The 27,728-nt window shown below is 36.7% G+C and overlaps 1 protein-coding gene across 5 annotated transcripts in view; it reads left to right on the top strand.

The window, feature by feature from the left end:
* LOC110221102 (L-lactate dehydrogenase A chain-like) overlaps positions 1–23,904 on the top strand; it is a 41,777-nt gene extending 17,873 nt beyond the window's left edge. For 4 of the 5 annotated variants that reach the window (XM_021005492.2, XM_021005494.2, XM_021005493.2 and 1 more), the window contains exons 3-8: positions 4,049–4,166; positions 8,306–8,479; positions 12,159–12,332; positions 14,648–14,765; positions 16,361–16,484; positions 22,710–23,904. In XM_021005492.2, coding sequence (XP_020861151.2) covers positions 4,049–4,166; positions 8,306–8,479; positions 12,159–12,332; positions 14,648–14,765; positions 16,361–16,484; positions 22,710–22,874 — 873 coding nt within the window. In that variant the 3' untranslated portion in view covers positions 22,875–23,904. Of the gene's footprint in view, positions 1–4,048; positions 4,167–8,305; positions 8,480–12,158; positions 12,333–14,647; positions 14,766–16,360; positions 16,485–16,909; positions 17,477–22,709 lie in introns of those variants that run through there. The other variant, XM_078148084.1, reaches the window with a different exon arrangement.
* The last annotated feature ends 3,824 nt before the right edge of the window (positions 23,905–27,728 follow it).

Genomic DNA, 27,728 nt, shown 5'->3' with positions numbered 1-27,728 from the left:
AAAAGAGAAGTCAAGAAGTCAAGCCAATTTCATAAGGAGAAATTGAGCAAATTCAGTGAAAGGTAGCATGATGTAATAGAGCATTGGACTAAAAGTCAGGAAGAATTGGGTTCAAATCCCACCTCAAATACTGTTAGCCATGTGACCCTCAACAGTTGACTTCAACTTTCTGCCTTAGTTTCCTCTGTAAAATGAGGGAATCAGACTCATAGCATCTAAGATTTATTCTAGTTCTAAATCTATAATCCTGTGATTTTATGATAAGCTATAAATAAACGATCAAAATGGGTGAAAGCTCTAGGCCAGAGTGATTTACAAATGAATTCCATCAAGCATTTAAAGATAAAGAATAATATCAACAATTGAGAAAGAAGGCACCTTTCTGAACTCTCCTTTACTCGTCCAAATATGGTCCTGATATCCAAACTAGGGATAAAGCAGAGGAAGAAAATTATATCCAATATTACTAGTGAATATTGGTGCAAAATATTAAATGTTAGTAAAAAGGTCACAGTATATAAAATAATTATTAACAGTGACCAAGAATCTAAGTATTAGTCAGTGTTAGGAAAATTATACGTGTAAGAGTTCATATTCATAGTAACATGATTTTTAAAAAATCATGACTATCAATAGAATCAGAAAATACCATCAACAAAATTCCTTTGATATGTATGTAAAAAAATACCAAAAAACATAGTAATAAACGAACCTTTCTGAAATGTGATCAAACATCTATCTAAAACAAAGAGCTAGCATTATCTATTATCATCCATTCTATGATAAAACTTTTTTTATAATATGGCTTTTGTATTTAGATCATTTATCCATTTGAAATTTGTTTTGGTATGCGTTACAACATGGTGGTACTAATTTTAGCCAAACTTTAAAATTTTCCCACCAGTTCTTGCAAATAAAGCTTATATGTAAAATTATATTTTTGATTAGTCATTTAATCTTTCTGGGCCTTATTTTCTTTTATCTTAAAAATGGGGGGCTCACTAGATATTTTTTAAGTCTGTTCCAACTCTAAATCTCTGATCTCTTGTTTACAGGTATAGGGGGGGAACCTCATAACCAAAGGAGACAAGAGAATGTAAAACATAAAATCGATTATATACATTTTTATAAAACTTCAAAAGCCTTTGTACAAATTAAATCAATGAAGTAAAGATATGGAGTTGGAAAAAAGGCTTTATATTAAATATCTAACCTACAAAGTTAGCCAAAATCTTTAGGAAATTGAAACAAATATGTAAGAATAAGAGCCATTACACAGCAGAAGTGTTCAAAAGGCACAAATAGTCTCCTAGGAAGAAAGAAAGAAAGAGAAACTATTAATAAGCAATTGAAAAAAATAATCACTAATAAAGAAATACAGAGTAAAATAATTAGTTCTAATATATCACCTCACTCCAAGCTTGCAAAGATACTAAGAGATAGAAAAACAGATTATTGGAATGATGGTGGGAAGATAAGGTACAATAATATGTAATTTAAAAAAAAAACAATTGGGAATTATGTAAGAAAAGTCGCTAAATTGTTCATAGCCATTCACTATTGAGATTACCCAGTTGTCTAATATATCCCAAGTGGATTTTTAAAAAAAGTTACAATTTCACTTTTATTTGCATATTAATATTGTGTTTATTCTCACCATAAATGTTTATTTGTTCAGGTTTTTTTTGAGCTATCTTTTCTTTTTTTTTTTTGAGCAATCTCCTCTTCTGATGTAGGAATAACTTGTTCCTTTTAAGTCACAGTTTATATGGTTGTATCCTTAGCATCCTCTACAGACAGGAGCTTTTCATATATGTCTCTGCATTCTGGGAGACTCATTGCCTTGGATGTGCTTAACTAAGAAAGGATCCATCCCCAGTCTCTACCTTTTTGAGCATGTGCAGCCAGAACTCAGCACTTTTTTGGGATCAGTCACCCTGTGTCCCACCCAGCTGCTTAGCCTGTGCAACCTACCAGCCATCTTGTTGACCAACAAGTCAATAAAACATGTGACCTTAGTGTGATCTCTCTTAGATGAGCATGAAATGCTGTCATTTATTACTGTGATGTAAGTACATATTACACATACTTTGGACCTTATTCTTCCCACTCACACTGGAGAGTTGGGTTCCCAGAGCATGACTACTACATCCCCTTTGGACTCTAGGATTATCCTTGAAGGGTTGGAGAGTTGTCTTTTTAATGCTATGGCTCACAAGCTCCCATCAATTATCATTTATATTAATTAGTAAGCCCAATAATTACTGTTAGAAAGGGGGTATTTTCTAAGGTGCTATAGTAAGGAGAGTTAATATAAGACATCTTCTGCCCCTCTCCCCCAAATTTCTTCCGCACGAATTCTATACTAACACAAGTCCTCTCTGGACTCAAGCTTAAAGTAGCAAAGGGACAACTCAAAGCTGCTGGAAGTCCTTTTTCCCCTTCATGAAGTTCACCTCAGGTATGGTATAGCTTTTCTGTTGGTGCCTTGTAGAGCTTCAGATCTGCCTGACTTATGTCTTGTCTGTTCTTGGTTTCCAGTGTAGACATACTATCTGCAACTGCAGAGCTGGAGATGCTACTGGAACAACAGTTGGAAAAGTCCAAATCCTTAAACCCTCCAAAGTTCATAAAAGTTCACCTCTGGCCAAAGGAGAAGGGGTGGGAAAATAGGAGGGCCACAGCTAAGAAGGAAGTTTTTTCCTCCCCCACCCCCCCCACCGCCCACCCCACCCCACCCACCCCCCCCAGCAACAACTCAGGGGCTTGACTGGAACTACTCTCTCTTTGAGTACCACTTGCTGAAATCTCAGTTCTGTAACTAGCTTGATAATTTATAGATGACCCACAGGATATGATCAGTTTTCCTGGGCCAGTCCAAACACACTTCCCATGCAATATCACTCCAATATAGCCCATGGTTTTCATTTATAGCAGCTTTTTATTTTTGGCAATTGGGGTTAAGTGACTTGCCCAGGGTCATGCAGCTAGTAAGTGTCAAGTGTTTGGTCTGAGACCAGATTTGAACTAGGGTCCTCCTGAATTCAGGGCCGGTGCTGTATACACTGCGCCACCTAGCTGCCCCCCATATCCCATGGTTTTCAAGGACTTCTTTGTGCTTAGTCATTAATTGATTGAGACATGCTGTCATTGAGGTATCAGAGTATAGTATGATATCAGTTACTTTAACTGGCGAGGAGTAATTGATCATCCTGTTGATCCCTACCTCTTTGTATTCAGAGAAACATCAAGTAACTTGTACGAAGTGATAATAGAATGAACAAAGCAGAGTCATAAGAACAACATACGTGACTGCAACAATATAAATACAGGCAACATGGAAAGGCAACAAAATTCTTGTCAAGTGTTTGTACCAAAATGTTCTAATTAAAGGACATTTCTCTTCTTTATGTAAACAACTGATAAATTGTTTGGGAGGGGATGAATTTTGCACGGTGAATTATTTGGGTGTATTTTGGGAAGCACTTTGTGTTAGAACCTAATATTAATTTTTAAATAAAACTGGCCACCTGAAATAAAAAATCAAATATAAAAATTGTGAAAAAAGTAAATAGAATGATTTAAAATGTGGGTATATAAGTAAGAGTCCTAAACCTCATTCTTTTTCAAGTAATTGGGGAACCCCAACCTGGAATCTTGACATTGGTGTTTTTAGATTTAGCAACTAAGAAATTATTACTAATTTACTAAATATATACTAAATAGTTACTAAATATCTACCGCCAGCTATAAAACTTAGTTGAGCTCTTCAGAGAGCACTTTCCCTAATTTTAAACTCAGTGACCATGCTGGCTTTAGGTAGGGGTAGGATAAATCAGTATTTGTTATAATTCCAAGGTTACAAGTCATTTTTGGCTTATGTATATGCTTTTAACACATTGAGATGTAAGTAATAGAATAGCCCATTTTTGGTTTTGCAAGTGTAAAAAGAACTTTGTTTATATGTCAGAAAATATGGACATTCTTATCCAACTGGAAATCTAGTTGGGAACGTTATTCCTTGTAACTGACTTTTTATGTATTTTAGGGCTTAACTGATGAACTTGCTCTTATTGATGTCATGGAAGAGAAACTGAAGGGAGAGATGATGGATCTCCAACATGGCAGCCTTTTCTTTAGTACCCCAAAGATTGTCTCTGGCAAAGGTTCATTTAAATTTAGTTTCATAAACCAATCACATTATTGAAAATTATTACAAAAAATGAAATGTATTGAAGTTATTTTCCCCCTAGTAACAATTCATTTGATTGTTATTTTCCAATCTCTTGGTGACCGGTGACTGACTGGGATTAAGGGTACATTCTGTAGTTGTAGAAGTCAGTGAAGCTTATGTGAGGCAATCACAGTGCTGTGAAAGGAGCATTGTATTTGGAGTCAGACAACTAGGGTCAAGGTTAGAAGACTAGAGTGTGCCACAGCTGCATGTGCCAGTGTAATTGTGTGCATATCTGCATATATATGTGTATGCCTGTATATATATACTTGTATGCGTGTGATAGTGATGTAGATAGGTCTCTCTATCTAGAGATTTATCTATTGATCTATACTTTTTTTATGTAAAATCCTTGAGAGCCCTCCTTCCCTCATTATATTTGTCTGCCTCACATTTATTATTTTTTATTTTTCACATGAAAATCCTTTCTATTATTATTAATTTTTTTTGTGGCAATTGGGGTTAAGTGACTTGCCCAGGGTCACACAGCTAGTAAGTGTCAAGTGTTTGGTCTGAGGCCAGATTTGAACTCAGGTCCTCCTGATTTCAGGGCCAGTACTCTATCCACTGTGCCACCTAGCTGCCCCTAAATCCTTTCTATTATTAAGGAGATTATAGTTTTGTTGTAATTATACCACATCTTAACTATGATATTCCATTTTGGGCATTATTATTGACAAGCATAAACATTGTCCAGAAGAAGTGGACTAGGATGCTGAAGGGTTTCTTAACTATGCCGTAGAAGCATCAATTAAAGATCTGGAAGATAATTTAGCTCAAAAAAGATAAGGCTTTTATTGGGCATGACAGCTGTCTTCAAGCATTTGAAGGGCTTTCATAGAGAAGAGAAAGCACCCTTGTTTTACTTGTTGGCCCCAAAGGACAGAATAGAATACAGTGGGTAGAAGTTACAGAGAAGCAGATTTTGCCCTCAGTTGATGAAAAGGAAGCATCTATTAAGTGACTGCTGTGTGTAGCTACTACACTTTTCTAAACTCTGGGAATACAAACACAAAGAATTAAGCCAAATCAAAAAGCACTTATTAGGCACTTACTATATTCCAGGTACTGGGATAAGTGCTGGGGATACCAAAAAAGGCTTTGCTCTCAAGGTCTGCTGGAGGAATCAACATGCAAACAGCTGTGTACAAACTGGATATATATCTATATCTATATCTATCTATCTATCTATCTATCTATCTATCTATCTATCTATATATGGGGTAAACTGGAGATAATCTCAGAGGGAATGCACTAGACAGGAAAGATGTGACTTTCATTGAGACATTGGGGAGGCTAGGAGGCTAAAATATGGAGGGAGAGATTTTCAGGAAGGGGGGAAAGCCGATGAAAATCCCCAGAGTTGGGAGAGGGAGGGTTTAATAGAAGAACATTAAGGAGGCTACAGTCACTGGATCTCAGAGTATATTGTGAGGGAGAGACAAGTAAGAAAACTGGAAAGACAGTAATGCATCAGGCTATGAAGTGCTTTAAAAGACAAAATGTAGGAATTTTCATTGATACTGGAGGCAATAAGGAGCCTGTGGAGTTGATCCTGTAGAGGGCTGACATGGTCAGAGTTGTGCTTAATGAAGATCAGTTTGACAGCTGAGTGGAGGATGGATTAGAGTAGGGAGGCAGAGAGACCAAGCAGTAGGCTGTGAAGTAATGAGAGTCTGCAGCAGGATTGCAGCAGTGTCAGAGGAGCGGGAAGGTGTACGTGAGTGATGTTATAAAGGCAGGAAAAACAGGACTTGGTAATTGATTTGGATACAGGGGTAAGAACGAGTGAGAAGTTGAAGATGACACTTAGGTTATGAGCTTTGGGGACTGGGAGATTAGTGGTACCCTTGATAATCCTCACTCTTGAGCTTACATACTGTGTGTGTGTGTGGTTCAGTCATTCAGTTGTGTCCAACTTTTTGTGACCCCTGTGGACCATAGTATACTATTGTCTATGGGGTTTTCTGGGCAAGGATATTGTATGTTTACCAGGTCAGAACAGTTGGATTCAGAACAGGTTAACTGCCTGGACCCACCCTGAATCTTATCTTGGAGAGAGAGGGGTCTTGAGTACCATGCTCCAGGGTATGTCTATGGGTCTATTCTTTTATTATTTTTATTATTTTTTGGAGGCAATCAGGGTTAAGTGACTCGTCCGGGGTCACATAGTAAGTGTCTGAGGCCAGATTTGAACTCAGGAAGATGAATCTTCCTGACTCCAGGGCCAGTAGTCTATCCATTGTGCCACCTAGCTACCCTTTGGGTCTATTTTTTAAAAAAACATTTTTATCATTGTCTTGATGCATTTGGTTGGGGGGTTCAAAATCAGCAGATGAAAGCTGGAAGGACCAGTTAACATGAAGGCTAATAGGGAGTCAGGATATAGAAAAATTTCTGCAGGTTAGAATAATAGGCAGAATATAAGGTAAAATAGTGATAAATGTAATGTTCTTAATACAGGCTGGAGAAAGTGTAGCTACACAACTTCTCGTGTGAAAACAACTTTAAGATTAGAACTTCAGTGATTTTCTTGCCCAGCTTCCCTTAGTTAATAGAGGAGATAACTGACACCCAGAGAAGTAAAAGGACTTAATGTATCGGTGTTAAAATGTGAACGCAAGTAGTAAGATGGTTTGTATTCCATTTTGGTTAGAGAAACGAAGAAAAATAGAAAGAGCATATAGGAATTTCACTAGATTTTAAACTCATAGTGCGTCAGTCATGTTAAATTGCAGCCAAAAAAAGTTGTTATCCTAAACCTCACTGAGAGAAGTTGTAGTATCCAGAACAAAATATATAATAATCCCATTATACTTTGCCCAGGTTGGACCTCATCTGGACTATTTGGTTCCATTTTAGGAAAGTCTCTTGGCAATATCGACTTCTTCCAGAGGAAGGTGACAGGTAGTAAGAGGCCTAGATACAATGCCTTATCCTACTTTGTTGATGGACATTGGAGATGGTAAACCTGGAGAAGTGAAGATTTAGGCATGCTTGGGGGCACATGATACCTATCTTTGAGTATCTGAAGGGTAGTTATTTAGAAAAGGGATACTTTTATTCTGCTTGGCTCCCAAAGTCAACTGGAATTCATGAGTAGAAGTTTCAGTGAAGCAAATTTCAGTTCAATATAAAAGAAAACTTCCCAACAATTAGAGTCCTCCAAAAGTGGAATGGACTGCCTGAGGAGGTAATGAATTCCCTGTCACTGGAGGCCTTCAAAGTAGAGGGTCAAAGTCCAACTTGTCAGGCATGTTTTAGAGGGTGTTTCTATGTTGATGTTGGAGTAGATGACCTTTGAGGTCCCTTCTGAGTTTGTGTTGTGAGGGTGTAGTAAGAAAATAGGTTGAAGCTTGATTATTGAGTACTTGAATATTTGGCTTTGTAACATGTTAGTTTGTGGTAGGATTTGTCTTGTTTTGAAAATTCCCTGTACTTCAGATACTTAAGCTGTATGTGCCAAAAGGGATAAATTGATGCTATGCTTGTTGACAAACCTTATCTGAGAACAAGCAGTGATGATGACAAGACTCCAGATGTAACAAAAGTGGCTGAGGAAGGGGAAGCTGAGAGTAAGCAAGGTTCTGGGAAGAGAACATCCAGCTATCAACAGGGAGCCCAGGGGTATAGCTTGAGAGAACTTCAGAGACCATCTCATCTAATATCACCTTTTACAGATGAGGAAACTAAGGCTTGCAGGTTTTTTAACACCAAACCCAGCCTATTTTTATTATTTTTTTTGCTACACCATCCTACCTCAGGCCTGAATAAATTTGGGTTATAAGATGCTGAAAATCTGTTTGTGCTTACAGAGCCACTCTCCTTGACCTTTGGGAAATTTCATCCAAGGACCAGGTCTGCAAAAGGGTTACTGTTTGACAGTGGTGGGGCATATAGGCAGTGGCAGCACAGGGAGGGCTCAGGGGTCCCTCCAGGACCTTACACGCCCCAGACAAGGAGAAAAGTAGGTACTTGTACACTGGGAAAACAGAATGGTCTCTTAGTTGACTGAGGCATAGCACGGATGTTTCACCTTTTGACTGGTTTTTCTGTTTACCTTTTATTTAGACTCCAGAGTATCAGTCAACTCCAAGATAGTAATTATCACTGCAGGAGCACGCCAGCAGGAGGGAGAAAGTCGCCTGAATTTGGTCCAGCGTAATGTGAACATCCTGAAAATGATTATTCCTGATATTGCAAAAAGCAGTCCTAACTGCAAACTGCTTGTTGTTTCTAATCCAGGTCAGACATTTTACATTTTTACTGTTTAGAAAGACCTTTCCATATAACTCCTTGTGAAAAGTTAATCCAGGATAACTTTCTAAAGAGATTTTATTTTTTAAATGTTGGCTTCTTTTACATTGCTAACTTTGTTATCCACAAGTATCTTATTTATAGAAGATATAATTCTTAACTTCGGCAAAGGCCTTATAAACCAAAATACTTCCTTATTTACTATTTTTGTTTATTTACTAAAAAATACTATTTAAGGAAAATCTAAGGAAGCTTATAAAAATGAGATAAGAAGACTTAGCCTACACTGAAATTCTCCAGTACCACATCTTGCACTCTCCTGCCACTGAAACTAGGTTCTTTAAGAACATTTATGTAGTTACTTGTACGGCCTATCTAGGAGCTACCTACCAGGGAAGGCTTTAAGTATAGGCCAGATGATGATGTCTGTCTGTCATTTGAAAACCAGCCAAGCTAAGGTTAGGAGAGGCTCATCACTCTGTTGTCTGTAGATGCTGATGAATGTTTTTGATAAGAGCTGTTTTTTGCTATGTTCTGCATTGGGTGAGGGCGTACCTACACTAATGAAATCACAGATCCTTGAATTCCTGAAATAAGTTAGAAGGCTGGTCCTTTATATTAGCAATGGAAATTTATACTTTTTAGTTGGATATTTGCTTTTCATTAGCCAAGTTTGAAAAAAGGTAATTAGTTTTGTCCTTTTGACTAAGCCACAAATAGGGAGACAGCTTAATAAAAGGTATGATAGAATTTGCAGATAACCATAGAGGGAACAAGTGGTTTAAAAGAAAAAATCCTCAGCATAATAACTAGACTACAAAGAATCTGAAATTCCCACATACAAATATACCTTGACTCCCTGAAAGAAAAATATCCTGTCCCAGAAGGATAGTAAGTAAATTTGAATGGCTTCTTTAGACATTCATTGCTCCTCTGAAACAAACTCATAGTATAAGTATTTAATCTCTTTTTAGTCTGATGCCCAAAAGAAAGAGCTGTAATAGTCTGCCCCTTTCAGTTCAGTTCAGTTCAGCAAATTTTTTGAACATCTACTATATCCAAAGGAATCCTCAGCTAAAGCTGTGAAAGAATATGACATGAGTTCTTGTTACCATGAAGGGAAGAAAGGGGAAAGGAATAATCATCTGTATAGTGCCTACTATGTGTCATGCACTATGCTAAGTGCTTTATAAATAATATTGTCTATATTTTACAATTGAGAAAACTGAGGAAAACAGAGGTTAAGTGACTTGTCTAGGGTCGCACAACAAGTAAGTATCTAAGACAGAATTTGAATTAAAGTCTTTGTGGCTCTAGGCCAGCACTCTATCCACTACCACCAGGGGTGTGTGTGTGTGTGTGTATGTGCACAAGCACATGTGTGTTTTAATACATCCATTTAAAAATTTTTTGTTACGAATTCTTTTCCTCCAGCCCTTCCTTCAGCCATTGAGAAACAAGCAATATGATACCGATTATACACCTAAAGTCAAAATATATTTCCATATTAGTCATCTTGCTAAAAAAAAGGCAATAAAAATAAATTGAAAAAATATACTTCAATTTGCCCTCAGTTCATCTCTGGAGATGAATAGCATTTTTCACCATGAGTCCTCTGAAATTGTCATGGATCAAAAAAACAAAACAAAACAAAACAAAAACAAAGGGGCAGGTAGGTAGCACAGTGGATAGAGCACCGGCCCTGAAGTCAGGAGGACCTGAGTTCAAATCCCACCTCAGACCAAATACTTGACACTTACTAGCTGTGTGACCCTGGGCACTTAACCCCAATTGCCTAAAAAAAAAAAAACAAACCAAAAAACGAAATTGTCAGGGATCACTATATTGATCAGAGTAGCTAAATATTTCTCAGTTGGTCATTTTTTACTTGTTGTTATAGCTGTTATGATATACAGTGTTCTCTTGGTTCTGCTCATTTTACTTTGCATCATTTCATATAAATCCTCCCAGGTTTTTCTGAACCTATCTTTATCATTTCCTATAATACAATAGCATTCCAACACAATCATATACCACAACTTGTTCAGCCATTCCCCCAACTGATGGGCATCTTCTTTGTCCAATTCTTTGCTATGACAAAAAGAGCTGTTATGAATAATTCTATAAACATAGGCCATTTTCCTTTTTCTTTGATCTCTTTGGAATACAGACCTAATAGTGGTATTGCTGGGTCAAAGGATATGCACAGTTTTATAGCCCTTTGGGCATAGTTCCAAATTTCCATAGTTCCATAGTTCTCCACGTACCAGTCCACTTTACCAACAGTAGCTCTGACTAAAAAGAATCTTACCAAATTCCTTTTACTACACAAATATTGTGGTGATACCTAAACCAGGAGGAGTGACTATAGAGAAAGAAAACAATAGACCAATTTCCCTAATGAATATTGATGCAAAAATTTTAAATAAAATACTAGCAAGGAGATGACAGCAATATATCACAGTGATCATATACTAAGTCTTGGTGGTATTTATACCAGGAATGCAGGGCTAGTTCAACCTTAGGAAAACTATGCAGATAACCTGCAGATAATCTGATGTAGAAAAACTGTTTGACAAAATACAACACCAATTCCTATTTTAAAAAAAAGCAGTAAAGAGTATAGGAATAAATGGAACTTTTTAAAAAATGATAAGTAGTTTCTATCTAAAACCATTAGGAAGCATTATCTGTAATGAGGATAATAAGCCAGACACCTTCTCACTAAGGTCAGGGGTGAAGCAAGGATGCTTACGCCCATTATCACCACTGTTATTCAATATTGTACTAGAAATGCTAGCTACAGCAATAAGAGAAGAAAAAGAAATTGAAGGAGTTAGAATAGGCAGTGAGGAAACAAAACTATCATTCTTTGTAAATAATATAATTGGTATACTTAGAGAATCCTAGACAATTAACTAAAAATTTAGTCGAAATAATTAACAACTTTAGCAAAGTTACAGGATATAAAATAAACCTACATAAATCATCAGCATATCTATGTATTGCCAACAAAATCCAACAGCAAGAAATAGGAGAAACTCCATTTAAAATAACTGTAGACAATAAAAAATAATTGGGAGTTTGCCTGCCAAGACAAATCAGGAATGATGTGAATATAATTACAAAAATTACAAAACATTTTTCACACAAATAAAGTCAGATCTAAACAATTAGAAAATATTAGTTGCTCATGGGTAGGCTGAGCCAATATAATAATAAGAATATATATATAATAAGAATGACAATTCTACCCAAATTAATTTGCTTATTCAGTGCTATACCAATCAAACTACTAAAAAAGTATTTTATAGAGCTAGAAAAAATAACAACAAAATTCATCTGGAAGAATAGAAGGTCAAGAATATTAAGGAAATTGATGAAAAAAAAATGTGAAGGATGGTGACCTTGCTGTCCCAGATCTCAAACTGTATTATAAACAAAACAATTTGGTACTGGCTAAGAAATAGAGTGATGGATCAGTGGAATAGATTAGGAACACAATACAGTGTAGTAAATGACCATAGTAATTTGGTGTTTGATAAACGCAAAGATCAGGCTTTGGGAGCAAAAACTCACTATTGACATGAATATCTGACATAACTATTTGGATGAATAAGCCCATCTCAGATAAAGTCTGTTTGTAATATGAATTTTCTATTTTTAGTGGACATTCTGACATATGTCACCTGGAAACTGAGTGGCTTCCCCAAACACCGCGTTATTGGAAGTGGAACTAATTTAGACTCTGCCCGTTTCCGTTTCCTAATTGGGAGTAGGCTGGGTGTCAATCCAACGAGCTGTCATGGTTGGGTAATTGGGGAGCATGGTGATTCTAGTGGTAAGTAAATACCTTTGTCCTACAGGCTTTCTGAAAGGTGTTCTCTTTAAGGATTGGACTAGATTATTAAATTCAAACTTAGGGTTTTTCTAATTCCAGGAGATATTTAGGAACAAGATAGATTGCTATTTGTCTAGAATGGCTTGTTAGGAAACCTACCTTTTAATAGGAAATACATGAAAGCACAAATTTGGTCAGGGGATGAAGAATATACCAACACCCATCATGCCTTCCCTTGTAACAAAGATTAAAAAGGAAAAAGCAGTTCAACAAAATCAGCTGACACAATTTGTCTTAGAGCATTTGTGTCAAATTCAAGTAGAAATGGATTCTTACGCCAATATTGACTTAGAAAACCACAAAATGACATGATCTATGTTATGTTGTATTTTTATTTTGTTAAACATTTCCCAATTACATTTTAATCTGGTTCTGGCTTCACTCTGGGATTTTGCCAGAGCAGAGCCAGCCACAAATTTGACACCTCTGTCTTACAGCATATACAGTATTCTATGCCCATAGTTCCCTACCTCTACATTGAAGTGAGAGAGGAGAGAGGTCAGGGCTAAGTTTGATCTTTAAATTATGTATTTATTATTTAAGTAAATTATATGATTAATGCTTTTATAAAACATTTTTCTTTTTGATATGTTTTTTTCTTACCTATTTTTCCAGCACCATTCTAAGTATTATGAGAGCAACAAAGGGTCTAAGATATAGTCCTTGCCCCTATTAAAAGCTTAGTTATAGAATAAATGTATAATAAACTCTTAGAAAATAGATAAATATGGCATTTTATCCCTGACTAGAAGGTACTAGATGGTAAGAATTTATTGTAGGCTTAAGAGGGGTTCATAAAAAATAAGAAATAAACTTAAGCTGGACCTTGAACAGGTAGGATTTTCCTTAGTTGATAAATGGCCAAAGGATATAAACAGGAAATTCCTTTTTTTTTTAATTTAAAAAATGTTTATTGATATTTATTTTTTTACATCATCATAGTTTTCCCTGGTATCCCTCCCTTTCCCTAGGAGCCATCACATAGAACAAATAATATTTTTTAAAGACAAAAAAAAAGAGAAAAAGAGGAAAAATCGGTATAATCAAGTATTACATTGAAAAAGTCTGAAAACTTACAACTTGTAACATCTCTTCGAAGGAGGAAGGTATCCTCTCATATTTCTCCATTTGAGTCTTCTTTGATTTAATTTTGCTACATTCACTTTTGATATTTGTGTGTAGTTTTTTACATTTACATTGTTGTACTCATCATATATATTGTTTTCTTGGATCTGCTTACTTCACTCTGCATCAGTTCATATTGATCTTTCCATACTTCTCAAACAGGCAATTTTTTTTTTATTAAACGTTCATTCTTTAAAATTTGAGTTCCAAATTCTCTTCTTCTCCCATCCCCTCCCCGACCCACTGAGAAAGTAAACAGTATATAAATAACCATTATACATATGAAGTCATGCAAAACATATTAGAATAATTAGAATCGTACAGCTTTTAGACCATCTGTGAAGACTAACTTAGCTGTTGTTATTAGTATTATTTTAAATGTGACCGCCTTGTTCAGTGAATGAATAGATGTATTACCATAGGAACTGAGTTATATCAATCCTGACATTCTTGATAAAAACAAAACAAGAAGAGAGAAAAAAGTTGCTGCTAAGTGGTACCTAATTGGGAATGGAGAGGCCTGTGGAGAAATGAGCAGGACATGACATGTTATGAGTGGAACAATTAGGCTGGCAAGAATAAGGGGTAGCTTTTAAAATCTTGTGTCCTCAATTAGAAGCCCCAAGAACATTAGGTGTACTCCTTGTGGTGAGCTTATGGGAAGATGTGGACAAGAAGAATTAGAATCATCCAGCTTGGTCTTGAAGAGGACAGAAGAAAATGCACCTTTCTCTATTCTCTGCAGAGTTGGGTATTGTGGATATGGAACAGTACTGTCACACAGTTGATGCAGTTTTGTTGAATTTTTTTTCTTCTTTATTCTCTGATACATGGGATGGCTTTCTTGAAAGTGGGGTTAAATTTAGAAATAGGAGTGATATAAAAAGAAAGTACCAATATATTTTTTAAAAAGTTACATAAGATAGGCATCTATGGATGGATTGATGAAATCATAGATCTATTGGAATATCTTTATATTTGAGTTTGATAGTAAGGGCCAGCACTCTTCATCTCTGAAGATACTACACCAAATAGAAAAAGTCCTTTAAAGATGGAAAAATACTTAAATGGGTTGAAATTATTGAAACCACATGAATAAATATGTTAATTCTGGGATATATTTCTCTTAGTGCCTGTATGGAGTGGAGTGAATGTCGCTGGTGTTTGCTTGAAGAATCTACACCCCAGTTTAGGAACTGATGAAGACAAGGAGCACTGGAAAACTGTTCACAGACAAGTGGTTGAAAGGTAAAATTATAGTTAAACTGTTCTTAGTTCTTGTGATGCTTGAAGGGGAAGAGGAGCCATTTTTAATTTTGTGAGTACTTTTAAGGTAGGGGTGGAGTGGGTAGAGAAGGGTCATTAATCAGGAGGCTATTGGAATGGTCCTGGGAAGAAGAAACAAGATACCAGCAAGATACTGACTATAAGAAAGGAGAGGAGAGGATGAATTTTCAAGAGATCTTGGCTGTAGTACTAAGAGTTAAAAATTGATTGAAAGTATGGATTGGACAGATGGGAAAGTCAGTGTTTTGGGATACATGACTGGACAAATTGATAGATGGCAGCTACAAAGATACAAAAGAAAACCAGAAGAGGGTGGTATCATAGAAACTAAAGGAAAGTAAGGAGAGAACTTCACACAACGAAAAGAATGATGAATAGTAATAACAGCTAGTATTTACGTAGCACTTTATGGTTTGTGACATTGTCAAATATTGTAGAATAGTTGAGGAGAACAGCGAAAAGCGTGTCATACTTTGCAACCAAGTGATGGTATTACTGGCCCCAGAGAAAACAGTTTCAATAGAGTAGTAGAAATAGAATCCAGATGACAAAGATTTGGGAAGAGAAGATGAAAGAAGTTTGACAGTAACAGGAATGAGAGAGATGAGACAGCTTGAGAAGAGATAATAGGATTCAGAGGCAAAGGGTTTTTGTTGTGACTTTTCAAGTTGAGTGAGACATAGAAGGAATAGCCATCAAAGAGGGAGAGATGAAAATTGTAAGAGAAAAGGGGATTGATGGAGAAAGATACCAGAGGAGGCAGGAAGGAATAAAATCAAGGGCAAAAATAGAAGAATTGGGTTTGGTAAGGAGAGATAAGAATCACTCATTTATATAATGTTTTAAAGTTTACAGAGAGTTAACTCTTTCTTAGAAGTAGGAAGAAAGGATTATAGACAATAATTAAACATTTATTTGGTGCCTGCTCTATGCTAGGCACCAATGATTCTCAGACAGAAATGAGCTTAGATTCTACTGGGAGTCATACAACTTGTCCAGAGATGACTGAATATAAGATATATACAAAATAAATACCTTGTGACTAGGGGCTGGGGGATCATTAACAACTTGGAGACTTAAGAAAGACTTCTTGAAAGAGATGGCACTTGAGTTTAGTTATCAAGGGTGCCAGATGCTCCAAGAGTTGGAAGCAAGGATGGAAGTAGGGAAACCAATTAGGAGGCTATGGTCTAGTTAAGTAGGCTAGCCCTATACTAAGGTGGTGTCCATGGGAACAGTGAGAAAGTGTCAGACGTGAGAGATGCTTTGGCAATAGAAACTACATTTGGCAAGTTGGTTGGATATGTAGAGTAAAGGGAAAGTGAAGAATCTAGGCTAATACTGACGATGCAAATCTGGGAGACTGGAAGGATAATAGTGCCTTTAACAGAAATAGAGAAGTTTAAAAGAGGGATGGGTTTGAGCAGCAAGATAATAAGTTGTTTTGGACACATTGAATTAAAGATGTTTGAAATGTCCAGTAGGCAGTCGTGCTCAGTGAGTACTGTTATTTTTCCCAGATTGCACTTAAAATATTGTATTTCTTATCATTGTAGTGCTTATGAGGTTATCAAGCTGAAGGGTTATACTTCATGGGCTATTGGCCTGTCTGTGGCAGATTTGGTAAGAACTCTGACGAAGAATCTTAGAAGAGTGCATCCAGTTTCTACTATGGTCAAGGTACTTGTACATAATGATCCTCATCTTCCTAACTTCATCATTTTTTGTTAATTGTACTACTTTTCTGCTATTCATTCATCCCTGAAACTTTGGAGTCATCTTTCATTCTTCCCTTTTCTCCTTGTGATCCAACATTATACCAAGGCATTAAATCCCATCAATCGTATCTCATAAGTAATTCTGCTGTCCTTTCCATTCCTATTACCACTACGATTGCTCACTTTTTGAACTATTGCAATAATTTCCTAATTAACCTCCTTAGCTTCATTCTCTCCCACTTTTCTTACATACTACCACCAGAGTAATATTCCTAACACCACACATCTGATCACATCACTCCTTTGCTTAAAAATCTCATACGGCTCCTCATTAGCTACTAAATAAAGTCCAAGCAGTTTGACTCTAGTATTAAAAACTCCCCACAGGTACCACATCACACCTATCAGATTGGCCAACATGACAAAACAGGAAAATGATAAATGTTGGAGAAGATGTGGGAAAATTGGAACACAAATACATTGTTAGTGGAGTTGTGAAATGATCCAGCCATTTTGGAGAACAATTTGGAACTATGCCCAAAGGGCTACAAAAATGTGCATACTTCTAGGGCTGTATCCAAAAGAGATCAAACAAATGGGAAAAGGACCCACATGTACAAAAATATTCTTTTTGTGGTGGCAAAGAATTGGAAATTGAGAGGATACCCATCCATTGGGGAATGGCTGAGCAAGTTGTGGTATATGAATGTGATGGAATACTATTGTGCTATAAGAAATGATGAACAGGCCGACTTCAGAAAAACCTGGAAAGACTTATATGGTCTGATGCTGAGTGAAGTGAGCAGAACCAAGAGGACTTTGTACACAGTAACAGCCACGTTATGCGATGACTAATACTGTTAAACTGAACCCTTCTCAGCATTATGAGGATCTAAGACATCTCCAGAGGCCTCGGGATGGAAAATGCTGTCCACATCCAAAGAAAGAACTATGGAAGTTGAATTGCTATCACTTATTTTTACCTTCTGTTGAGTTTTGTTTCATCTTTCTGATGGTTCCTCCTATTGGTTTTAATTTTTACTTACAACTTCACTAATATGAAAATATGTTTAATAGGAATGTAAATGTAAAGCCTATATCAGATTGTGTGCTGTCTTGGGGAGGGTGGGGAGAAGGAAGGGGGAGAAAAACTTTCAACTCAAAAGCATATGGAAGTGATTGTTGATAAATCAAAGTAAATTAATAAAATTTTAAAAATAAATAAAAAATAAAAAACTCCTCACAGTCTCTTATTTACCTTTCCAGGCCTTCATGTAGTTTAGTTCCCTAAACATATTCCATGATTTTTGCTTCTGCACCTTTGCTCATACCATTACCGATACCTGGAATTCCCTCTTCACACATTTGTACCAGCTGAAATCCTATCCATTCTTCAGAGTTCAGTTCAAATGCCACCTTCTCCATGTAGATATCTCTTATTGCCCCAGCTGATAGTGATCCATTACCTCCTTTGAACTCTCATAGTACTTGGTTTTTGTCTGTTTTATTAACTATGACATAAGATTTTGACAGGTAATGCTTTGTATTTTATTTAGCTTATCTCTCCTCTTAATTTGTAATTTCTTTGGATGGTAGGGCAGTGACTTTAATTTGTCTTTGTATGTTTGACAGTACTTAGTTCAGGGACTAGGACATAACAAGTTTTATGCCTGTTTTTCTTGAGTTAAATTAAAGCAACATCATCTCTAGAGAGACAAAAAAGATAATAAGGAAAATAATTAAAAAGATGGGAAAAGAAGGGGTCATAAAATTTTTCAATTACATTTTAAAACAGTAATCACTTTATATTTGGTACTGGTTAAAAAATTAGAAAAGTAGCTTATTGGAACAAATAGATAAGCATTGTCTTAGACCCAGAAGCAAACTGATACAGCAGCCCTAGTGTTCAGTAAACTCAAAAATGCAAACTCTTGAGGGAAGAACTCTCTGTTTACAAGAATAGGTAGAAAAACTGGAAGGCAAGTTGACAGAAATTGGGTTTAGACTAGCATCTTCCACCTTGTAACCATAATAAGCTGCAAAATGGCTATGAGGTCATATCATAAAAAAAAAAATTAAGAGAAAAATGGAAGAAAGTACTTTTCAGAACTGGGTAAGAGAAAATTCTTTTTAAAAATTTAAATCTGTATTGATTTTTTTTGTGTTTCTCTTATCCTTCATTTTCTTTTCTTAAATTTTTAAAATTAATTTATTTTGAATTATCAACAATCACTTCCATAAGCTTTTGAATCTTACATTTTTCTCCCCCTCCCTACCTCCCTTCCCAAGATGGCACGCAATCTGATATAGGCTATACATATACATTCCTATTAAACATATTTTCACATTGGTGATGTTGTAAGTAAAAATTAGAACTAATAGGATGAACCACCAGAAAGAGGAAACAGAACACAACAGAAGCAAAAAAAAAAAAGCAAATAGTATGCCTCTATCTGCATTCAAACTCCATAGTTCTTTCTTTGGATGTGGATAGCATTTTCCATCATGAGGCCTTTGGAGATGTCTTAGATCCTTGTATGGCTGAGAAGGGTTAAGTCTATCAATGTTAGTCATCGCACAACATGGCTGTTACTGTATATACAGCGTTCTCCTGGTTCTGGTCACTTCACTCAGCATCAGACCATACAAGTCTTTCCAGGTTTTTCTGAAGTCAGCCTGTTCATCATTTCTTATAGCACAATAGTATTCCATTACATTCATATACCACAACTTGCTCAGCCATTCCCCAATTGATGGGCGTCCTCTCAATTTCCAATTCTTTGCTACCACAAAAAGAGCTGCTATAAATATTTTTGTACATGTGGGTCCTTTTCCCATTTGTATGATCTCTTTGGGATATAGCCCTAGAAGTGCTTTTGCTGAGTCAAAGGGTATGCATATTTTTGTAGCCCTTTGGGCTAGTTCCAAATTGCTCTCCAGAATGGTTGGATCATTTCACAACTCCATCAACAATGTATTAGTGTTCCAATTTTCCCACATCTTCTCCAACATTTATCATTTTTCTGTTTTGTCATGATGGCCAATCTGATAGGTGTGATATGGTACCTCAGAGTTGTTTTGATTTGCATTTCTCTAATCAATAGTGATTTAGAGCATTTTTTCATATGACTATAGATGGCTTTAATTTCTTCATCTGAGAACTACCTGTTCACATCCTTTGACCATTTTTCAATTGGGGATACCCTTCATTTTCTAATATATATTCCTATTTTCCTTCCCCATCAATCTAACATCCCTTATACAAAGTATAAAAGGTGAAAGAAAAAAATGTTCAAAACTAACCAACATATTAACTAAGTCCATAGACCACAACACAGTAATACTGTCCATGGGGTTTTCTTGGCAAAGATACTGGTTTGTTATTTCTTTCTCCAGTGGGTTAAGGCAAACAGAGGTTAAATGACTTGCCCAGGGTCACACAGCTGGTAAGTATCTGAGGTTGGATTTGAACTCAGATCTTCCTGACTCCAGGATCAGCATTCTATCCACTGAGCCACCTAGCTGCCTCAGGATGCTAGTGGGGATAGTCAGGTGAGGGTTTTTTTAAGTATGGGTAAGAGGCATGGCTATATTGAGAGATTGAAGATTAGTGAGAGAAAGGTATGGTAGAGGAAGGAGAACCTGCTTAGAGAAGATGCAATAGAATGGGATCACTTGGGCATGTAGAGGAGTTTTCCTTAGCAAGGAGAAGGGTCACTTTATTATGTGAGATGGGTGAAGAACATACAGTGGCAGAAGGTATCTGAGTGATGTGAGAGGAAGAGAAGGGAAAAGAGGCAGCTCTTAGTGAACAGCCTAATTTTTTTTTAGTGACATATAAGGCAAAGATCTCAGCCGAGAGAGTGGGGGGGAGCAATGGGAGGTTTAAGGAGGGGTGAAAAGGTTTTGAAAAGCCACTGAAGGGGGATAGTGAATCCATTAGGGAGATAAAAAAGGATTGCCTTGCCAGAGTGAGGGCCCAGTTGAAATTATGTAACATTTGTAGTGTGCCCAGTCATAATGGTTCCATGATTTTCTATGGCTTCATTTTAGCAGCATTAAATATTAATTATTAAATAATAATATAGGAGTGAAGGCAGAAAATGGTGGCAAGTAATCTAAGGCTGAGACTTGGCAGGGCAAAGTTAGTATATCAGTGTGCCTGTCTTTCCACAACTGGGATATTCTTAACAAAATAAGGGATAAAGGAAATCATAAAAGATAAAATACATAATTTCAGTTACATGAAATGAAAAAACTTCTGCATGAACAAAATCAGTGCAGCTAGATAAGAAATTGTCAAGCAGGAGAAAATTCTTTGAACTTAATATCTTGGATAAACATCTGATAGACAAGATATATATGAAATATACAAATATATAAGACCAAGAGTCATTTTGCAATAGAGAAATAGTCACAGCTTATTAACAAAGTTTTCAGGAAAAGCAAATGATTAGCATCCATATGAAAGCTTGCTCCAAATCATGAATAATAAGAGAAATTCAAATTAAAACAACTCTGAGGTGTTATGTTATACCTTGGCAAATTGGCAAAAATACAAATGGTCTTAAGAGTGTTGGAGGGGCTGTGGGAATATTAGGTACTAATAGTGGATGAAGCTATGAATTGGCCTGACCCTTCAGGAAAACAATTTGGAAGTGATTAAAATGGCCATACCTTTGACCCAGCGATCCTCATCTTAGGCATATCTTAGACCAAGAAGGAGGTCAAAGATAGGAAAAAATGTCTCATTTTTATGAAAATATTCATTTCAGCCCTTCTGTGCTAGCAAAGAACTGGAAACAACGTAGATGCCCATAGTTTAGGGAATGGTAAAATAAATTGTGGTGCATCATTCTGAGCTGAGAGGGATTGTAAAGATTGGTATTTAGATTCTTAATCTGGTACTTTCAATAACATTTTAAAACCAAATTTTTTTTAAATGTCAATTTTACATATATAATTCAGTATATTATAGTATATTTCACATTAGCTACATTGAATCAATCAAGCATTTATTAGTGAAGCTGGAAAGGTACAGTTAATTGGTGACAGAATTTGGAAGGAAAAAACTTCCATAGGCCAGAAAGATGGGTCAAATCCAATACAGTGAAATTTAATGAGGCACAACATAAAGTCATGTGCTTTGGTTAAAAAAAAGTTAGTTGTACAAGTACTGTATAGAGTTTTAACAATGCTTAAGAAAATGAAATGAGAGGGTGAGTTCGGTGAGTTAGCATGTGATATGGCAACTGAAAAAAATGTGATCTTAGGATTAGGTGATGCTAATCATAGGATCTTCATTATGGAGATGGAGGGGATCTTAGGAGATCATTTAGTCCAACCCTCTCATTTTACACATGAGGTTGAGTGACTTAACCAAAATTTCACAGGTAGGTAAATGGCAGAGCCAGAATTTGAATTAGGGTCTTGTAACCTTGGCAAATTCATCACTCTCTACTACACTGAGATATACACCTCTACAGTAAAAGATCTGGGAAAATCCCCTGTGATTTAGCATTTTCATTTCTGGGCACCACATGTTAAGAGGGATTTTGATAAGCTGATACATGTCCAGAGGAGATAACTGGGATGGTGAGGGAGTGAAAAACCGTGATAGCCAAGGGTAAGCTTGAAAGAAGTGGGCATGTTTAGCTTAGAGGGGAGAAGACTTTCAAAGGGGGGCATGATAGTCGTTTTGTTGAAATTGATCAGTCTTGTTTTGCTTGCCCAGAATGATGAACTGGGCGTTATAATGGATAGAAGTTACATGGAGGCAGATTTTTAGTTTGAGTGTAGAAAAATTTCCTAACAATTAGAGTTGTCTAGAAATTGAATGGGTTGCTATAGGGAAGGTAGTGACTTCTCATTAGTTTTAGGTCTTCAAGCAGAGTTTGGGTGACCATTTTTAGGGGATGCTATAGAGACGATTAATATTTCCAATGTGGATTGGACTAAGTGTCCTCTGAGCCCCCTTCTGTCTGTAAGATTCATACTACTGGAGTATGATGTTAGTTTAGCAGATCCTTTCTTGTGGTAAAGTCCTTGCTATTTGAGCTGTTTCTGCGTAGCTGAGGAAGGCATGCTGTGAAAGAAGTGTTTTGAAGTGATTATTTGCTACAAAACTCCCTAGATCTTAATATTATTAAAATGAGTTCTAAAAAAAACCTTTCATTTTGCCTTTCAGGGCCTATGTGGAATAAATGAAGAAGTCTTCCTAAGCATCCCTTGTATCTTGGGACACAATGGTATTACAGATATAGTGAAGCTAGATCTGAATTCTGAGGAGGAAAAACATTTAAAGAAGAGTGCAGATGCCCTCTGGGATATTCAGAAAGATCTGAAATTCTAAAGGCTTTTCAGCAGACAATATGAAAATAGTTAAAGGATCGTATATAATGCACTATTCAAACAAATATTTCATATGATCTGTGATTAAACACCAAGAGTAAAATAAAAATGTAAAACCATGAGCAAATTATTATCTCCTAATGTTAGAAATGGAAAATAGTAAAGAAGCTTCTGTTTTTCCCTCCTCCAATTAGTGAAAACCTAATGTTTTATATGTTGATGCTAGATGGCATTTTATCATGGAGTCATTAAGTAGATGCTATAAAGTAGATCTAACCTCCAGGGTACCACTGCCTGGCCCTTATATGTGTTGCAATCATCTTTCAGTCCAGAAATGTCTCCACACTTATTAGAGAATTTCTGGTTTCTTGATACAGAACACCCAAGTTAATACTTTGGTCTGTGCTGTCTTCTATTAAGTACTTCATGGTGTAACCCTTTTGTCAGACTCCCTCTTGAGACACAGATCACACTGAAGACCCTTCACTGTTTTCTGCCTCACCTGCCCATACCAAGGTGGATCTTTTAGGAACTTCATTATATAGCTCATTTTGCCCCTATCCATGGAGATAGCAGCATTTAGCACCCAGAATCACTGAATCTCACAGTTGAAAGGCCATCTAGTTTAGCCCACACCTGAAAAAGAATCCCTTCTACACATACCTGGCCTTCTATTGAGGGAAAACCCACTAACAATTAAAGCATTTCATTTCCCATGTGGAAGATTTTCCTTGCCCCAAGTCTAAACTTGATTCTGTAATTTCTACCTATTGCTTCAAGTTTTACCTTCTAGGGCCAAGTAGAGCAAATCTAATATCACTTCCACATTATAGCTTTTTTCACACTGTCACACTGATTTTGTCAGTTTGATTTATGTCACACTGATACTGAGTTTTCAGTTCACTAAAAGTTTTTGACACAGACTGTTGTCCAGCTATGTCTCCTCTGTCTCATATTTGTGAAGTTGATTTTTGAATCCTCTTTTAGAACCTTTTTATTTATTTCCATTAAAGTCAGCCTTTTTAGATTTAGCCCAGTGTTTTAGCTTATCAAGATCTTTTAAAATCCTGTCATACAATCATTCTAGTTTTTCTAAAAATTTGACAATCTTGCCATCTAAACCTTTATCCAAATCAGTATTAAAAATGTTAAATGGCATAGGGTCAACAGTGGATCCCTGGAACACTCCACTGAAGACCTGCACTCAAGTTGACTTCAAGCCATTAATTACAACTCTTTGGGTCCAAGTATTGGACCAATTGTAAATCCATCTAATTGTTGTACTGTTTTATCTGTGTTTTTCCATCTTTTACACAAGAATAGCGTGAGTTTGGGAAATACTTTGCTAAAATCTAAGTAAACTATACAGCATTCCCCTGATGTTCTAGTTTAATAACCATGTCAAAAAAGGAAGTATTAGCTTGTTTTTGATGAAGCCATGCCAATTCCTTATGATTACTTTTCTATACGTTCACTAATCATTTTCATAACATTCTAGAATTTTGCCAGAAATTGAGTCAAGTCTGTGTTTGCAGGTTCTCATCTTCTCTTTTTTGTTTTTTTTTTTTTGGTTAGGCAATGGGGTTGAGTGACTTGCCCAGGGTCACACAGCTAGTAAGTGTTATGTGTGTGAGGTCAGATTTGAACTCGGGTCCTCCTGAATCCAGGACCAGTCCTCTATTGCACCACCTAGCTACCCCTCATCTTCCCTTTTTTAGAAAATCAAGATGTTTGTCCTCCAATCATTTCCCACAATTTTTCAAAGACAGTTTAATAGTCACATCTGCCAGTTCTTTCTGTAGTTTTTCTGAACTTAGGTAACTTCAAGGACTGCTAGGTACTATCACTAGCTCCTTATTTTGGGTATTCACTCCCTTTTAAGTTATTTTTGTTCTTTCATTTCCAGGCCAAAGATTTTCTTCTTGGGAGAGAAAAGGAAAGTAATATGATTTAACAGCTCTATCTTCTCTTTATCATCACTTTGTCAGTAGCCAATCTACTCTTAATAGTGTTTTTTCTTCCCTTTTTTGATCCTTTTAACAGTAGAGATTTAAAATTTTTTTAAATTATGCTTAGGTTTTCTCAACAGCCTTATGGCATTCTGAGCTTTAGCATTTCTGACACTTCTTATAGGACTGTGCTATAATTTTGTCTTTGCATCTTTTGTACATGTCATTTTAAAATCTAATTTGGTTGGTAAGTTCCCTGAGTACTCCCTTTAATGTTTTTCAATAAACTTCCTACTTCCTCCTAACTAGAATTTTGTTCTGTGCAGAATTTCATTCTTTTTCTTGGGAGTTTCCCAGCCCTTGTGCAGTGACTTCTTTTATAGAATTTTAAGCAATTGAATCCTACCTGCCCTTTGTCAGAACCCTTTCAAATTGGTTCTCTCCAAACTTATTAGAGTCTCTTTTAGCATAAATGTTAACTTGAAATGGTCACTTTCTTCCAAGGCTCCCATCTCCTCCAGCAACCAGTTCCTTTTTGGTGCAAATTAGTTCCAGAATAGCATTTCTGTTCCTTGGTTCCTTCACCTTTAGAAGCATAAATTATTAATGTAAGTCAAAATATTATTACGTGCTCTTCTTTTGATAGAACTCTTAGATGGCTATGATTGAAGTCCATTACTAAATCAGGCTGACAGGGTACAGGCTCTGGTGGAAACCCTACCTTGAACTTTCTCACATGGCCAAGTTTCTGGTCTTCTCCTGAGGCACTGACCCATCCCAGTAATCCTTTCAAGTGGCCTTTCATTGTGGCCCCACAGCCTGGGTGGGGTCACCAAGGGGGAGTGGGAGGTGGGGAGCAGGTGCAGGGGAGCAGACATGGAAGGAAACGGGTGGAGGTGGGCTAGAAGAGAAGGAAAGGAAAGCCAGGGGAAAGAGGAGGTGGCCAAGAAGAGGGAGCATGGAAATAGGAGGGACCAGGGGAGAATGGGATGCGGATAGTAGCAGGGGAGGTGGTGGGAACGGAGGGAGGGAAAGAAGAGGGTCATCCAAAATGTCTAGTTGACCCCATTCCTCCTTTGTGAGACAGCTCTAGCTATGAGCATCTTACAATCTTTTCCGAGAATGGGGTTCTGAGAGAGCTCAGTGAAGGTTATTATGTAGGGTATTTCCATCATTGCCCTTCTTGGTGACAGTATAAATCTAGCTGTAAGAACATATTGTAAAAACCCCAAAATGGGCCATGCTTCTTTGTCCTCCAGGTGATACTGAGGGCAAGCTGTGTTGCAAAAGAAACACAAGCCTTTTTAAGTTGTTTAGAGAAACTATTTTTTTTTTCAATTTTGTAAAAGACAACCCAAAGGCTAGTTTTTGGGAACTGAAAAGGGTTGACTCATTATGACCTTTGGGGCTGGGAGTCCCTTCTTAAGGGAGGATCATGGAGTAAGCCTCGAGAAACAAACAAAAAACACCCCCTGCCCCCACAGACAAAAGTACCTAAAGTTTTCCCAGTTCCCTAGCACCAAGAGAATTGAGAGAATTGGGCATATGCTTCCAGTTAGGGCTTGTGGTGTTTCCTAGAGAAATGCACAAAAGTGAGGTCCTTGAGAGGCTTTGCTGTGATGGCATGGTTCTTCACAAATCTCTGATAATACCAAACCCCAGAAAATATTTCAGTTCATAATTCATTTTAGTTCGATAAACATTAAATTTCCAGTGTATGCAAGGTGCACACAAAGACCAAAATAGTCCCTGTGCTCCTTGGGAAGGTATGTGTGTGTGATATATTCATATACAAAGAAACTTCAAAAGGGAAACAGTTTGTATATCTAGGGTATACAGTGGTACTTGAGCTGTGCTTTTGAAGGAAGCTAGGGATTTTATGAGATAAGGCAAGAATGTTCCAGGTATCACAATAGAAATTAAGATAAACTGAGGCAATAAAGTTCTGAGCATATTCTCTTTGTTAGCAAGGCTGGCATTTGCCAATAAAAGAGGTTAACAGATTCTCAGTAGCCAAAGACCCCAAGTTAGAGACAATGGTATCTTATAGTGATTAACAAGATGACAGAGCAAAGGATATGAATAGGCAGTTTTCAGATGAAGAAATTAAAGCTATCTACAATCATATGAATAAGTGTTCTAAATCATTATTGATTAGAGAAATGCAAATGAAAACAGCCCTGAGGTACCACATCACACCTATCAGATTGGCCATCATGACAAAACAGAAAAATGATAAATGTTGGAGAAGATGTGGGAAAATTGGAACACTAATGTATTGTTGGTGGAGTTGTGAAATGATCCAACCATTCTGGAGAGCAATTTGGAACTATGCCCAAAGGGCTATAAAACTGTGCATACCCCTTGATCCAGCAATATCAATATTAGGCCTACATCCCAAAGAGATCATACAAATGGGAAAAGGACCCACATGTACAAAAATAGTTATAGCAGCTCTTTTTGTGGTAGCAAAGAATTGGAAATTGAGAGGACGCCCATCAATTGGGGAATGGCTGAGCAAGTTGTGGTATATGAATGTAATGGAATACTATTGTGCTATAAGAAATGATGAACAGGCTGACTTCAGAAAAACCTGGAACGACTTGTATGGTCTGATGCTGAATGAAGTGAGCAGAACCAGGAGAACACTGCACACAGTAACAGCAACACTGTGTGATGACTAACTTTCGTAGATTTGGCTCTTCTCAGCAATGCAAGGATCTAAGACAACTCCAAAAGATTCACAATGGAAAATGTTATCCACATCCAAAGAAAGAACTATGATGTCTGAATACAGATCAAAGCATACTATTTGATCTTTTTTCTTTTGTGGTTTTGTTTTGTTTCTTCTTTCTCGTGATTCCTCTCATTGGCTCTAATACTTCTTTACAACATGACTAATATGA

Source organism: Phascolarctos cinereus, unplaced genomic scaffold, assembly GCF_003287225.1.
Source record: "Phascolarctos cinereus isolate Bilbo 61053 unplaced genomic scaffold, phaCin_HiC Scaffold_9;HRSCAF=440, whole genome shotgun sequence".
Lineage (NCBI taxonomy): Eukaryota > Metazoa > Chordata > Mammalia > Diprotodontia > Phascolarctidae > Phascolarctos > Phascolarctos cinereus.
Note: the sequence above shows the minus strand (reverse complement) of the source record. Positions and strands in the feature narration are given on the sequence as shown.